Genomic DNA, 14,197 nt, shown 5'->3' on the forward strand with positions numbered 1-14,197 from the left:
CCTTTTAATGGTGGTTCTCAAATAGTGAAGGCACCCGGGAAAAGTGATTTAAAAAAAAAAAGAAGAAAATTTTCAAATTGAGAGCAAATTGACTGGAACAAGAAGCAAACTATTGTTAAATTGTGTTTTAGTGAGTTTTGTCAAGTGGAATACTGAGATGGGTCACAGTAAAACATAATGTTATAGAATGTATAATTATGGAGTTCCTGAATGAAATACATTGAGAATTAACGCTACAAATGCAGTTCTGAAGGGAATATATGCTTTTTTTGTTTGTGCTGTTTAGGGGGTGCATAGCCTTAAAAAAAAAAAAAGAAGCATAGAGAAAAAAAAAGATCAACAGGGAAAAAAATGTAAGTACTTGATTTTCACAAATTCTGTACCTCACTTTACAGCATTTTTTTTTTTCGCGGGTATATTCAACCAGAATAGTTTAATCTCCCTGAAAGGTTCTGGTGGAATGAGTGGGCTTACATGAATCTTTCAGAAGCGCCTAAAGCCAACTGGCACTCATCATACATAATGTAATAGCTCATCATGTTGCCCATCTGCTAAAAATTGTACTTCACGCTGCTTATCCAATATATTCTCGATTAGTATGTGAATGGCTGGGTTTTGGTTGACTGACCGCTGACCTTTTGACCTGCGCACAAACACAAAAAAAATGGACCTCATTTCTGTTTGCATCATTCACTTTTGTGCAGCATCACAACAAAATGCTGCTTCACCATGTTTACTTTGAACTCTGGGCTCAACGCATTGACCTGATTCTGCAATATTATTGATCTGTGCAGTGGTACCTTTACAAACATTTTGTTACAAAACGCCTTTTCAGAAAAATATTGTCTCTTGTTACAAAAGGAAATTCAGGATATGAAACGCAAAAACCGTTGCCGTAATGTATTGCGTCGTCACAACTCACTTTGTCTATTTGTTAGTTTTTGATGCATTCTTATAATTTATTCATATCCCGGTTTCTCCACAAATGAGACACAAGTTTTTTGCACACACGGTAGAACTAATGAAATATAAAACCGACATTAGCTATGGCTAACATTGTACATATTCACATAAAAACACATAAATACCACTTTGGTTGTCACTTCTGTCGTTAGCATGTCATTTGCACATTAGCGAGCGGGCGGATCAACAACACGCAGGAAGCACTTCGCATGACTACAAACTAAACTTAAATGATCTTACATGCTCAAAATTGTCCAAAAATGAATATTATTGCTCCCGTGAACTTGTAAATGATGCCAAATCACTGAACTGTAAAATAAAAACATACAAATAAACCACCAAGACACCAGCGCCATCTCAAGGCAAACCATTGAACTGCATGCATACTACTATTATAGTATGATTAAGGGCTTTAGGAGTGTGGTTTTAGCTCTTTATGATTTACTTTGAATTCCATGATTATTATGCACTAAAGTCATTCTTATATGTATTTGTTTTGATGCATTTTTAGAATTATTTATATTCATTCAAAGAGTTTAGGGACATTTTTTGGCCTTCGAACAGATGTAAAAAGCGACTCACGATAACCTCATGTTGCAAAATTACTTCTTAACAAATTATTTTCGCAAGTAGAGGTACCACTGTACATTATTAATAGTATTAACATTATCCATATTATCAAATGCAATAATTAACGCCGCCGTCCTGTTGTTTACATCCAAGTCACATGGTCAGCTGCAAATGTCCGCCCTTGACTGCAGTACGAGAGGCTTGTTTGCATAATAAGTAATCATTACATTGGGATTGAACTCCCTGAATGACTCAGTGGCTTTGCAGATCCTGCAGCCTGACTGACTGACACTCATCCACCTTCAGGCATCCGCGCGACAGTAAGTTGGATTCTAATTTCTTTTCGGTACATTTGGCCAGTGATTCATTCCAAGTGTAATGCTGCGTATGAGTGCGCGCTGAGATCACCAGGTACACACTGGAAATGATCCAATTCCATTTAATTGGGCTGAAATTATTTCTCTGCTAAAAATAGCATATCTTTGTTCATCTCTTTATGCTAGTGACGCAAGTGAGAGGTGGTAGAATAAATGTTCTTCCACTAGGTGGGAGAAGGAGCAATTTACCTATGTACAGTTTAATCTGTTAGGAGTGAATCCGGTTCCATCGCGTTCTGAATTTAGAGCTGTGCTTCTTTGGTGTAGTACTGCAGTGTGCCACAAGAGGCAGCAGTGATGTACTGGAGGAGATACCGCTTAGCTGCTCTCCAAATCTGCCTCGTTATTATTATATAACTGGTCTCAACTTTTACCTCCATCAAGTTCTCTTGGGTCCTATTCCACAATATGTTTTTGTCTGTGTTTCTTCTCCACTAGTGATGAAGGTGTTTGGCGCAGTTGTCCTCTTGGTCTTCTTAAGCCGTGCTGCATCAGCGTGTCCAGCACTTTGCAAATGCTACCCAAGAAGAGCCGAGGTGGTCTGCAATGAGGTTCCCCTGGTGGCATTCCCCTCCGAAGGCCTCCCCAAGAACACCAGCACCCTCACCATCCAGTTCACCAACATCACGTCCATCTCCGAGCAGGATCTCAACGCGGCGCCCCAGCTGAAGCAGCTCCACCTGTTTAGCAACCACCTGAAGAACCTCTCCTCGCATTTTCTTAGAGGTGTGCCTCTCCTAACCACATTGGACCTCACCGGCAACAAGCTGAGCCACTTGCCCGCTGATGTCTTCAGCCACGCCCCTCTTCAAATCCTGGTGCTCAAGAACAACCTGATTGAGAAAGCAGATGCCGCATGGCTTCCTAATAACTCCAACCTGACCTGGTTGGATCTCTCTGGAAATCGTTTGACAAACATCTCAGCAGATTTTCTCCAGAAAATGCCACACCTGGAAAACCTCGACCTCTCCAATAACCGCCTGGTGAAGATCCCGACGAATTCTCTGGATCCACTCACCAAACTTGATCGCCTGAATCTGCGCAATAATAAACTGGACGGTCTGGATGCGTCTTTACTCGATAACAACCGTAACCTCACTTATTTGTTCCTCTCAAAGAACAAAATCAGCCATGTTCCCCAGAACATATTTCAAAAACTCACTCAGCTCAACCATCTCAGTCTGGATGACAACCAGCTTAGTACCATCCCTCCAGGACTGTTTGACCATCTGGACGCCCTGGAGGACGAAGGGCTGGACCTGACCGTCAACCCGTGGGTGTGCGACGGGAAGCTGGAGTACCTCTTCGGGTGGCTCCAAAAGAACCAGAAGAAAGCCTTCCTCCCAGAGACCATCACTTGTTCTGGTTCTCAGTCTCTCATGGGCCGATCGGTGATGTCACTCACGGAGACAGAACTAAAAATTTGAGTAAATGATTTGAAAACAAAGGCCCACAAGTGTTTTTCTCATTGATACAATTTACTGATAGAGCGATGTTGCTAATGCTAGCATGGTATCGCAAAGCTATAACCGAAGAGGCTAGTAGACATAGGCAAAATAAGATACAAAAAAATGCATAAAAGCTACACATAAACTATTTCAAATAACTTGTTGGAATATATTAGTATGAATTCAAAACCCAATTAATTCTTAAGAGGAGCTACCGAACCACTGCTAAGCTTACAGCTACATTGAGTTGCAAAACTTGGAGGGCAATCAAGATCCAGAAAGTTAAACCCTGACACAGTTTAGCATTAGCCACAGAATCCTTATTATAATTATTGCAGTACATGTTTATTCATAGACACTTTACTAGTTGAATCACTTCTCTATCGTAGTAATTATGAAATACAGAGTGTATGTTGATGTTTTATTTCTTGTGTGTGTCCTCAAATGTTTCCAGCACTAAGGCACAGAATGTCAAACAATTCCTTATAAGGAAACCAAACAGGAATACCAGAGCTGGAATTTAACAAAACATCTGAGCTACAAAGCTTCTCTCGTAAAATAGTCCAAAAACTCTACATTTTATATACAAATCTCATGTACTTGAATGAATCAGCACTTTTTGTGAGCTCTGATAGGTTAACCGAAAGGTACAACCAAAACCAGACCACTTAGCTAGCCCCAGACGCAAAAGCGTCAACGATAACAAGCTAAGCTAGCAACCAAAGGAAGTGAACAAAGGTTTCCTGTATTTACATCATGTCATTGTTATGAGGAAACACATTTGAGTGAAGCAAGACAACAATGGAGTATAAAACTAGCACTAAGGTAAGCTAACAAGCATGTTTGTCATTCGTTTATTTATGTTTACCCTCTTTTTTTTTTAATTTATAAGGCCCTTTTCCTTCCCAGGGTTGCGCACAGGAGATTATGCTGATATAATTTTGGTGAACACAGAAAACTGTCTGTCACCAGAAAGAATCGGATTAAGCTCCATGGGCTTGGTAGAAGTCCAGTCAATGGGAAACTCCCCGGCCGAGCCCCAACAACTGCTTTTCAAAGCAATGTAGGGCTTTTCTAAAAATAAAGCTCTCTAAACCTGTCTGAGGGGCCATCGTTGGATGACACTTAAACTCACCACGTTGAAAGGTAGGCTTTCACAGCTGTCTTTTCCAAAACACTCAATGGACGTGAACGCAAATATCTCATTGAACTTTCAACTGTAAAAGAACGTTGAAAACAAGAAGGTTGAGAAGATTGTCGGTCTTCTGCATCTACACGAAGTAACGTCTGTCAGGTCGTTTTAGAATGTACTGTGCGTATATTAGAATTTTTTTTTGCATGATTTTTTATACATGTTACGGGATATGTTTGCGCGGATAAAAAAAACGTCAAAATACTGTATTTGTGTTATTCGATACACTTGATGGCGTGGAACCAATGACCCCCTGTGATAGAGGGGCATTACTGTAACGTCAACACGGGGTAAAAGTCAAAGCTCTAAAGTCCTTCCCATAGGTCAGCGGTGCGGAGCTTGATTGTTTACTTGGTTCTGTTTGCCTCTTGCAACATTTTGTCCCCTCATTCACATGTATAAGGCAACAGCTCACCCGACGTAAAAACACGGCTCTCCGGTCACTTTTAGGTAAGAGATTATCATGTACCGTGTATTATAGAAGATTTTCATAGTCCTGGTTTATGTTGTTAAATATGTGCAGTGGTTGAAGATGAACTTGAAGCTTCTGATCCTGACGATTTGTGCGCTGAGTAAACATGGTGTCCATAACTGCCCACTTCAGTGCAGCTGTTGGGGTACTGAGGTGGAGTGTGCTGATGCCTCCAACATGACTTCGTTTCCTGTAGATTTACCGCGCAATACCACGGCGTTGTCCATTAGGTCGACCCAGATTTCTTCTTTGGAGGCTAGTCATTTCAATGCTGTGCCATTGCTGAATAATCTTCAGCTATATGCTAGCAAGTTAGACAAGCTTCATTCAGATCTCCTGCGGAACGCTTCCCGGCTGAACTCGTTGGATCTCACGAAAAATGAGCTTGTACATCTTCCCCCGGGCGTCTTCTGCCAGAAATCACTGCGCAACTTGGTCCTCAAAAACAATCGCATCGAACGAGCGGACGCCGGGTGGTTCGATGACGACAACGGTCTGATCTGGTTGGACTTGTCTGGCAATCGTTTATCCGAGATCCCGGCGGCTTTGCTTCAGAAGCTGAAACATTTGGAGCATCTGGACTTGAGTGATAACAAACTAAAAGATCTCACACCAGATGCACTGAAGAACCTGCAGCACTTAGACGTCCTTAACCTCGCAGGGAACCAACTGAGCACCCTCACGTCGACGACCTTCAGCCACAACCCGAAGCTCTCACGTCTGTTTTTATGGGAGAACCAACTCAGAGAACTCCCGCCATCCCTTCTCTCGGGTCTGCGGCGCCTTCAGATGCTTCTTCTCAATCAGAACCGGCTGCAACATCTCCCCAGGGGCCTGCTGGATGGGAGGAACTCCTCATTCCAGTTGATCCTAGCAACAAACCCATGGGTGTGCGATGGGAAAATTGAGTATCTGTGGAGATGGCTCAATGAACATCCTGACAATGTCTTTTATATGGAGGAGGTGACATGCGCAGGCCCGGAAGCTCTCAAAAACAGACAAGTAGTGTCTTTAACAGAAGGTGAACTTGGTCTAATCAGATGATTCCCGGGTAGCGGATGGTCTTGTATGAGATGTAGAACCGGATTATCAGGCACCATCTCAATGAACACGTCTATTTTTGGACATTTACGTATCTCGGGCGCGTTGATTTATAAGGCGCATTACCGCACATTCACAGGAAAAAAGAACAGTAAATAAGCAAATAAATCAAAGGTTATTCAATGTAATTTTGGCATACATAGGGCACAACATATGAAATAAATCAATATTTGTCCACAGAAAAATATTCAACTGAAAGAGTCCTCTTTTGGGATCATAGTAGAGATGTATTCAATGTATCAATGTATCAATAATATATATATATATATATATGTTTATATATATATATATATATATATATATATATATATATATATATATATATATATATATATATATATATATATATATATAAAGACAATTAGACTCAGCCCTAATATTAATATTATACTGAGTAAAATCATGTATTTTAGCCACCAAAAACTACAATTTTAGCATTTGACTGCAATTGTATTTAATTTCATTTCTACTGATAGGCCACGACTAAGCACAGTGAAACAAGCAGAAGATACATGAAAAAAGAATAGCATATTTCCATTTCATTTTTTTTTTTAAACTAATATTAATAGGATTTTCATTTTTTTGTTTTCATGCATGGTTTACTGTTATAGGAAATAAATCACTTTTTTTTAGATTACTCCTTTTTAGACTGCAACACAGGATGCGATTGAGAAAATCTTCAACAGTGATCAACGTTCCTATGCTACTTTTTCTCGATGGTGTGCGGGGATCTTGCATTAAACCAGAAAAATACTTTTCCTTACTTTCAGTCCTTGCAGCATTGTGTCCTGTTGTTTTAATGATGCTGAGTATGTGGGTGTGTGTAGGCTGAATCTTCCAGCTGACCTCCTCTGGATGTTTTTTTTTTTTTCTCTGCATTAATTCTTCAGGTTTCTCCTACCATAACAATATAAAACCCCCTGCATAGGTAATAATTTCTAACGCGGATAAAATATGGCCTCTTGCTCGCGCCCTCACTTATGAAAATGAAACATCATTCATTCATCCGAGGAAAACAAGTTGATTTTGATATACGGGCAAGTGAAGAGTACGGCTTTGAATGCTGGGAGCTCAATGTTGATTGAAGGTAAGGGCAAATACGCATTGTGGCAAAAATGCTGCGAGGTAAGGCATTTCATCACCGGGCTGTCGTGTTTTTTTTATGTTTTGGAGTGAGCAGGCTGCGAAGACCAAATGATGAAGAAACCTTTTTCTCTTGACATTTTACCACAGCGGCGCCTTTATAGATGACTGACTGCCACGCCAATGCAAAAGGTCAAAATTTCAAAAGTCTCACTGTCCTTTCTTGTGATACAAGCGATGAATATTTTTTTTCTCTGTATGTTTTATCCTAAAGGTAGATGATGTGTTTTAAAATAAAATGTCAGCAAACATCATGACGCATAGAGCATAAAGTATATTCAAAATGAAAGCAAAGCGCTGAATATTTTCGCCTTGATGCACTTGTTGTTGGAAACCACCATTTAAACTCAAAATTTAGCAAAATCACTTGCTATTTTCCATGTAAATTATTTACTTCAGAGAGAGGGTCAAAGTTCATTTTTCTGCAATAAAGCACATCCAGGTGATATTTTTTCTTTTTTCTTTGTTAGATTTCTTAATTTGGGTAATCCCAGGTCACTTCCAGTTTATTTTGGTGGTCCTTATGAATCACTTCCTGTGGATTTGGAGTCACTTCCTGTTGATTTTCAGAGAATTCTGAATCATTTCCTGTTCATTTTGAAGCATGCCCGGTTTATTGGTTTACTGTGTAATTTACGGGCAATTCCGGGGTCACTCTCTGTAGATTTGGGAGTTCCTCTTATTCACTTCCTGTTGATTATGACACAAATCCAGGTCATTTCCTGTTTATTTGGCTAGTATTTACAACTCACTTCCTGTTGATTTTGGGCCACTTCCTGATAATTTGGGGAGAATTCTAAGTCATTTCCTTTTGACTTTGAGGCACACCCGGTTCACATCCTGTGTAATTTAGTGGCAATATCCTTATCAATTTACTGCTGATTATTGCCCAGTTCCATGTCGCTCCTGTTGATTATACTCATGGATAATTTCCTGTTGGTTATGGGGTACTCAAGGGTGACTTCCTGTTGATTCTGTTGATCTTGTGTCACACTTCCTCTTGATATTAAGCCACTTCCTGTTTAATTTATGCACTCTTGTGTCATTTATATATAGCGAGGATCCATAAAGACAAATATTTTCACTATACTTCCTTATATATATATATATATATATATATATATATATATATATATATATATATATATATATATATATATATATATATATATATATATATATATATATATATATATATATATATGTATAGTGAAAATATTTGTCTTTATGGATCCTCGCTAACTCTGGGCTCTGCTGTCCTGTACTTGTTAACTTTCAATATGATTTCCCATGTTTTTTGTTTGATGTTGTAACACGTATTTACATTTTTATAAATCATACATTTGTATTTCATCTAAAAGAGCTCGAGGAGAAGTCACTTTGGATAAAAATTCCTCCTAGACATCAATTACAGTCTGCATATCAGTGGCATACTTTTTTTCTTTCACCATTTTCATGTCCAACCCAGGTTAAAAGGAGAAAAGAGACTTTTTTTTTTACCCCCTCATTAAAATGTAACCTGAAGGTGGAAGAGAGACGTCGCTTTCAGGCTCCATTAGCATGCGAGCGCTCCTACTGAGCCTTTTATCAATCCTCCCACACATGGCGACTCAAATCTCATGTTCGAGCTCCAACTGGATTTCCATTTTAACCACTTTACAGTAGCTGAGGTGACTGTCGCAAAAAAGCACAATAACGTCCCATGCGTTACCTTCCATCTTCATCCATCACTGCTCCAACATGCACCCATCCAAGCATCTAGCTCATAAATCATAACTCCGCAATCCCACTTAAACTGGAGATAACGGGGAAAAAAAGTACTTTTATTACTGACAGCGAGCGAGGACCGAGGTCGCATCCGCAACACCTCCAGAGGGAATGATGGGCTATTATTGGGCGTTGTTAGGTGCAGACTGTTTTAACACTGTTTGTCACAATTTGACTTTGTTATATCAAGTAAAAAATGTTGTTGGATTTGATACATTAATAAATACTATAATATAATAATAATAAATAAATAAATGTTTGTGATGACGTTTGAAGACGCGATTAAATTGGACTCAAACCAGCTCAATAAGGATTACATGGACAGCTCGTTATGATCAATACGGGAGATTGAAGAGTCCAGATTTGAACAGCAGAGCAATATAGGAGATTTGTGGTAATAAATAAATAAATAAATAAATAAAATCTCTCATTTTTTTGTATTTTAAAGTATTACATGACTTTATTTAAGCAGGAAGTTATTTCTGCTGCCGGCATGCCTGTAGGGCTTCCGTAGCTACTTCCTTCTTTTCCCACGTCACGTGACATTTCGATGTTACTTTCCAAAGGTGAGTTGCATGTTAAAGAGCTGTTACTTTTTTAATTTATATCTTGAAGAAAATGCTACTGCTGATTAATGTTGAACATAGGGACGTTTTACTTCGACATCTTGGTCTTTTGTGCAAATATATCACGATGTAATTGTTTAAATAATTGCTTTTTAGGGTCACGGTTTTGGCGCGAAATATTTATTTTTGCAACCAACGCCGAGGACGCCTTTATTTCATATTAGAACCTTTTTTTTTTTTTTGCATGTTTAGGGAGCATATTGTTCATATTTGGAATTAAGAAGAGACTGTGTCCTGTATTGTCTTTTTTGGGTAAGTTTTTCTTTGGTTGGCGGTATTTGGCGTTACTTTGTGTAATTCACTGTATCACTTTACCCACTAGGTGGCATCGTTTTCCCAATTATGCGTTCCTTTTCTTTTTAAGACAAAATGTATTTCATTTAGCGTAATCGTTGATATTTGTGTGTGTATGTGTGTACTCGAATACCTCAAGGACTCATTTCACCCTACATTGTACTATTAAAGATGAAGTTGCAATGTCGCCATATGAATTTACCCCTCAAGCTCACCGTTTCTGCGTGGGCAGCTATTGATGAGCGTCACTAAAAGTTTTAATGACTTTTTCCAAGGCGACTCACCTTGTCCTGTCAGGACTTGGACATGAAAAATAAAGCACACTTTCATCAGGCTGCCCACGAGGATGTCAACGCCTCATTGCCGTGCTAAAGTTCTGCATAAAAAGTCCGCCGGTGCCAGAAAACGGCAGAATTTGTAACAGCACCCCCATTTCTTTGGACATTGATTTGCACAAGCTCAGTTATCACTCACGAGGGGACAAACTGGCCTGACGGTGCTTAATTACCTCCAAGCATTAAAAAAAAGAGAGGAAAAAAAAAACAGCGCACAGCATTTTATCAGTGAGTGACATCTAAATCTCCTTGATGGCTCCTCGCATCCCTTGCCATGAGTTATTTCGATCCTCTAACGATTCTTTCGCTCCGATGCGAAAGGGATTATCGTCGCGCTAGGACTGTCCCTGCAGGGGCTTTATGCGGCATCCATAAAAGACCTTTCACCTGTTGTTGGCCTGCCCGCTGCGGTTGGCTCCCAGGCTGCACGGGGGAGGGTCAAGGCAGCCAAGGAAGATCGTATATCAGGGGGTTGGCCTCCATGTTTTCTGAAGGTTGGACGGAGATAAAGCCAAAAACAATTTGGTTTCCTCCCATTGTGTTCGGCATCAAACTTGAAAAACCTCTGGTTGTTTATCACAATTCCATCCGTTTGTAGCCGCTCGTTCTCACTAGGGCTGCTGGCGCCTATCCCTGCTGTCTTCGGGCAGTAGGCGGCGGACACCCTGAACTGGTTGCAGACTAATACAGTAGATAGTAGTCGGGATTTGTGACTACTTGTAATTTAAAATCAACAAAATGAGATGGAGTTCACGAGCTGTTTCCTGTTACAATCAATTTGCTCTTAGTTTGAAAATAAAACTTTACTGGTCCTATCACCAATATCCAGCGTGCTTATAAGCAATCAGACATGGGTTAAATTTGAAATAAAAAACAAATAAATGCATACATCATTTGCAAAGGAATCGCCATAACAGTCTAGCAAATAGCTTGTTTCATGTTCCAACCAATTTGCTATTAATTTGAAAAGAAACATGTACCGCCCCTGGAATTGTGTTAAAAAGCATTAAATTTGATTTGCCGACACTGAAATCCTGTTAGAATATCATGTACTCCTCTAAAGTGACATAACTGTTTGATATCAGACTTAGATGTATGAAATTGGGGTGTAGACAGCTACAATGGTGAAGTTCCACCCTTAAAACTTTGTGATTTATTGTTCGCTGAAAATCTTGCAGGATTAAATCTGATTAAAAGGAAGCGCTGATTTACAACTCATAACAGCAAAGTGATCGAAATAATCATTGGAAGTAGACTTGTGGCTGCAAATCACAAAAATACAAATCCACTTTGTTGTATTAAAAAAAAAATAAACGTTTTTATTTTTCTTTAGTAATTGCACTGCACAGATCAATGATACATCCCAGGGGAGTTACAGTAATCTAATGAAGCCCTCGCTATGTATTGTTTTTCATTTAAAAACGTGCTGCATGGAATTAATTGAGATGATAGCCGTTTCGTCGATATTGAACACGCACCTTCCCACTCTAATAAAACACAATCGGAGATAATCAGCCGGGGCAAGTGTATTTCAGCAAGTCCGTCTCTTTTGGTCTCTACAGGCCAATTTTCTTAATGAGATGCCCCTACAAGTTATCAGCGTGGATCACAGGAAGAGGAACGCCACTTCAGCAATTTTTGTCCAAAATGTCATTTTAAAATCCCCATTCGGTGATTTCCTCTTTAGTATGCAAGCGGAAACACACAAGAGAGCCGTTTCTTTCTTTTATGTGCCAGCTGCTTTTTGTAACCCTCAGATGGAACTCATTTGCCAAGAAAGTCAAGCAACGGACGGATTGATTTTGGAACAAAGCGAAGCGGCTTTAAAACGAGACTCGGCTTTGAACAATTCATTTGGGCCTGTCAGCCCTCAAAGGCGAAATTCACTCGGCGCTTGGCACCAGTCTGCAAGGTGCTTATTCAAACTGCCAGATAAGGTGAGACCAAAGCGCCTTACTGGAACGTTCCAAATGGATGACGTTTTAAGCGCTCTATAACAACAGGATCAAACACAAGGGGAATCCTCATTTGTTGGATTTCACCTTTCCTCCAATAGATGAGTGCTGGCGCATGCTATGGCTATTTTTTTTCACAGATCGATACTATTGGTCAGTACCCAATTATTTTTACAAATTATTGACCCAACGTGTTGAAAATAGCATCATCAATATTCGTTGGTTTCCTTGCAGTGGAAGGACAAATAAGTCGCACTCGTGTAGCAGCAAGCTAGTTTGTCATGTAGCATTAAGCTAGTTGCCCATGTTCCATGTTTACTGGCTATGTTAAAGGAATATTTTTGTTTTTTAGCCATTTCAGAAGTTAAAAAAAAATACATTGTCCAATACAAAATTAAATTGTTTTTCATCCACGATTAATACAATTAAAAACACATTTTTCCACTTACTTTTGACTGAAATAACATCACCTGTGCTCAAGACTCGAGTAATGATTACTTTTATAAACGTCACATGACCAAATCCAGCAAAAAATTGAGCCATGATTAGCTGTTACCCAAACCTTGAGAACATGATTTGGAGTCATGTTTAAAAATGTGATTTCAAAGGTATTTACTGTACGCGAAAAATAGTTAGGTCACGGTGTCAAACTCAAGGATAGGGGGCTAAATTCGGCCCACTGGATCATTTTATGTGGCCATCGAAATGCTATCTATGATCACTAGAATAGCAAGTTTGCAAGTTCTCTTCAACTTTGAAGTTTTTTAAGAAGCATCCAGCATTTTTTAACAGTTTTTACTGACCTCTGAAACGTGAATTCAAATGAGTGACGATCACGCTTAAAATTCATTTGACTTTGCAGTCATTAACGGCCCTCCGATAGAAACTAGAAGTACAATCTTGGCCCACGATTAAATTGTGTTTGACACCCCTGGTTAGTTTGGTTAGTCAAATTATTGCAAAAAAATGTTTTTCACTACTCAAAATTGATAAAATGTCCCTTTGAGTATTTTTGTGTTTTTTGAATAGTATAACTTAAAAAAAAAGAGACACCAGTACGATTTTGTTTTCAAATAATGACAGTTTTTCTTATTTTAAAGTTAGTGTTAAGTTAAAGGTACAGTGTAAACAATGCCATCTAGTGGTGAACTAAGAGAATGCAGTGATTTTGAATTAACATTAAATTAATTTTTGGTTTGACACTACATTCCAATTTACTATTCCTTTAAGGTTTCTAAAACATTTTCAAGTTGTAATAACAGTGTTCACCACTAGATGGCAGACAATTTCAGGTCAAATAAATACACAAAAAACAACAATCCTTTGTTGTAAATGCTCGAGGAGTCTCCGAAAACAATTCAAATCTTAATAGTGTTAAAATAGTGTATGCTTGTTTAGTTAAACACTAGGCAGATGGCGTGTTGCTTTTTCTTTGGCTTTTACTGCTTTTGTGACAAAAATTCCAATGACACCGACCGGAATCAACAAGCAGTTGTGCAAAAAAAAAAAAAAAAAAGTGCAGCTAAGCAATATAACCTGATTTAGTGCATAAACTTCTGCCGCATTCATGAGCTCGCGCGCCAGCGCAGCTTATCTTCTCGACTTTTACGGCCGAAAGTGTTTTATGAGAAAATGTAAACAAACTCTCAGCGGCTGTCGGTAACACCTCCGCAATCCAATGAGAAACCCTTTCACACAACTCTGCCCTTTACGGGGGTAATAACGCTCAAGCGTAACACGGGGAAATCAAGCTTACACATCAGCAAACAAACAAATGCTGCGGAGACGAGACGAGAAGAAGAACGTAAGCGGAGAGGTGATTTCCACCGCGGCGGATTTCATCTTTGAAAGAAGCTGACTTTTGATTCTATTTTTAATTCCTTTGCTTCACATTAGAGGCTCCTTAATTTCTCTTTAGATTACAACACGGGAGAAAAATAACCAAGATGGAAGT

At 39.2% G+C, this 14,197-nt stretch overlaps 2 protein-coding genes across 2 annotated transcripts; both read left to right on the top strand.

Annotated features, from left to right (window-relative positions):
* Window positions 1-1,769: 1,769 nt before the first annotated feature.
* LOC148406992 (uncharacterized) lies at window positions 1,770-3,357 on the top strand. Its single transcript, XM_088404134.1, has 2 exons — window positions 1,770-1,853; window positions 2,349-3,357. Coding segments are annotated over exons 1-2 (990 nt in total). The 5' UTR covers window positions 1,770-1,852; the 3' UTR covers window positions 3,338-3,357.
* Window positions 3,358-4,834: 1,477 nt separating this feature from the next.
* Window positions 4,835-6,308, top strand: LOC148406993 (uncharacterized). Its single transcript, XM_088404135.1, has 2 exons — window positions 4,835-5,000; window positions 5,074-6,308. Exon 2 carries the CDS (start codon window positions 5,083-5,085, stop codon window positions 6,064-6,066), a length of 984 nt encoding a protein of 327 aa, XP_088260261.1. The 5' UTR covers window positions 4,835-5,000; window positions 5,074-5,082; the 3' UTR covers window positions 6,067-6,308.
* Window positions 6,309-14,197: the final 7,889 nt, after the last annotated feature.

This window comes from Hippichthys cyanospilos, chromosome 20 (genome assembly GCF_059441005.1).
Source record: "Hippichthys cyanospilos isolate Australia breed blue-spotted pipefish chromosome 20, RoL_Hcya_1.0, whole genome shotgun sequence".
NCBI lineage: Eukaryota > Metazoa > Chordata > Actinopteri > Syngnathiformes > Syngnathidae > Hippichthys > Hippichthys cyanospilos.

Coding starts and splice junctions, on each gene's coding strand:
- LOC148406993 (XM_088404135.1), top strand. CDS start 5,083: ATGAACTTGAAGCTTCTGATCCTGACGATTTGTGCGCTGAGTAAACAT.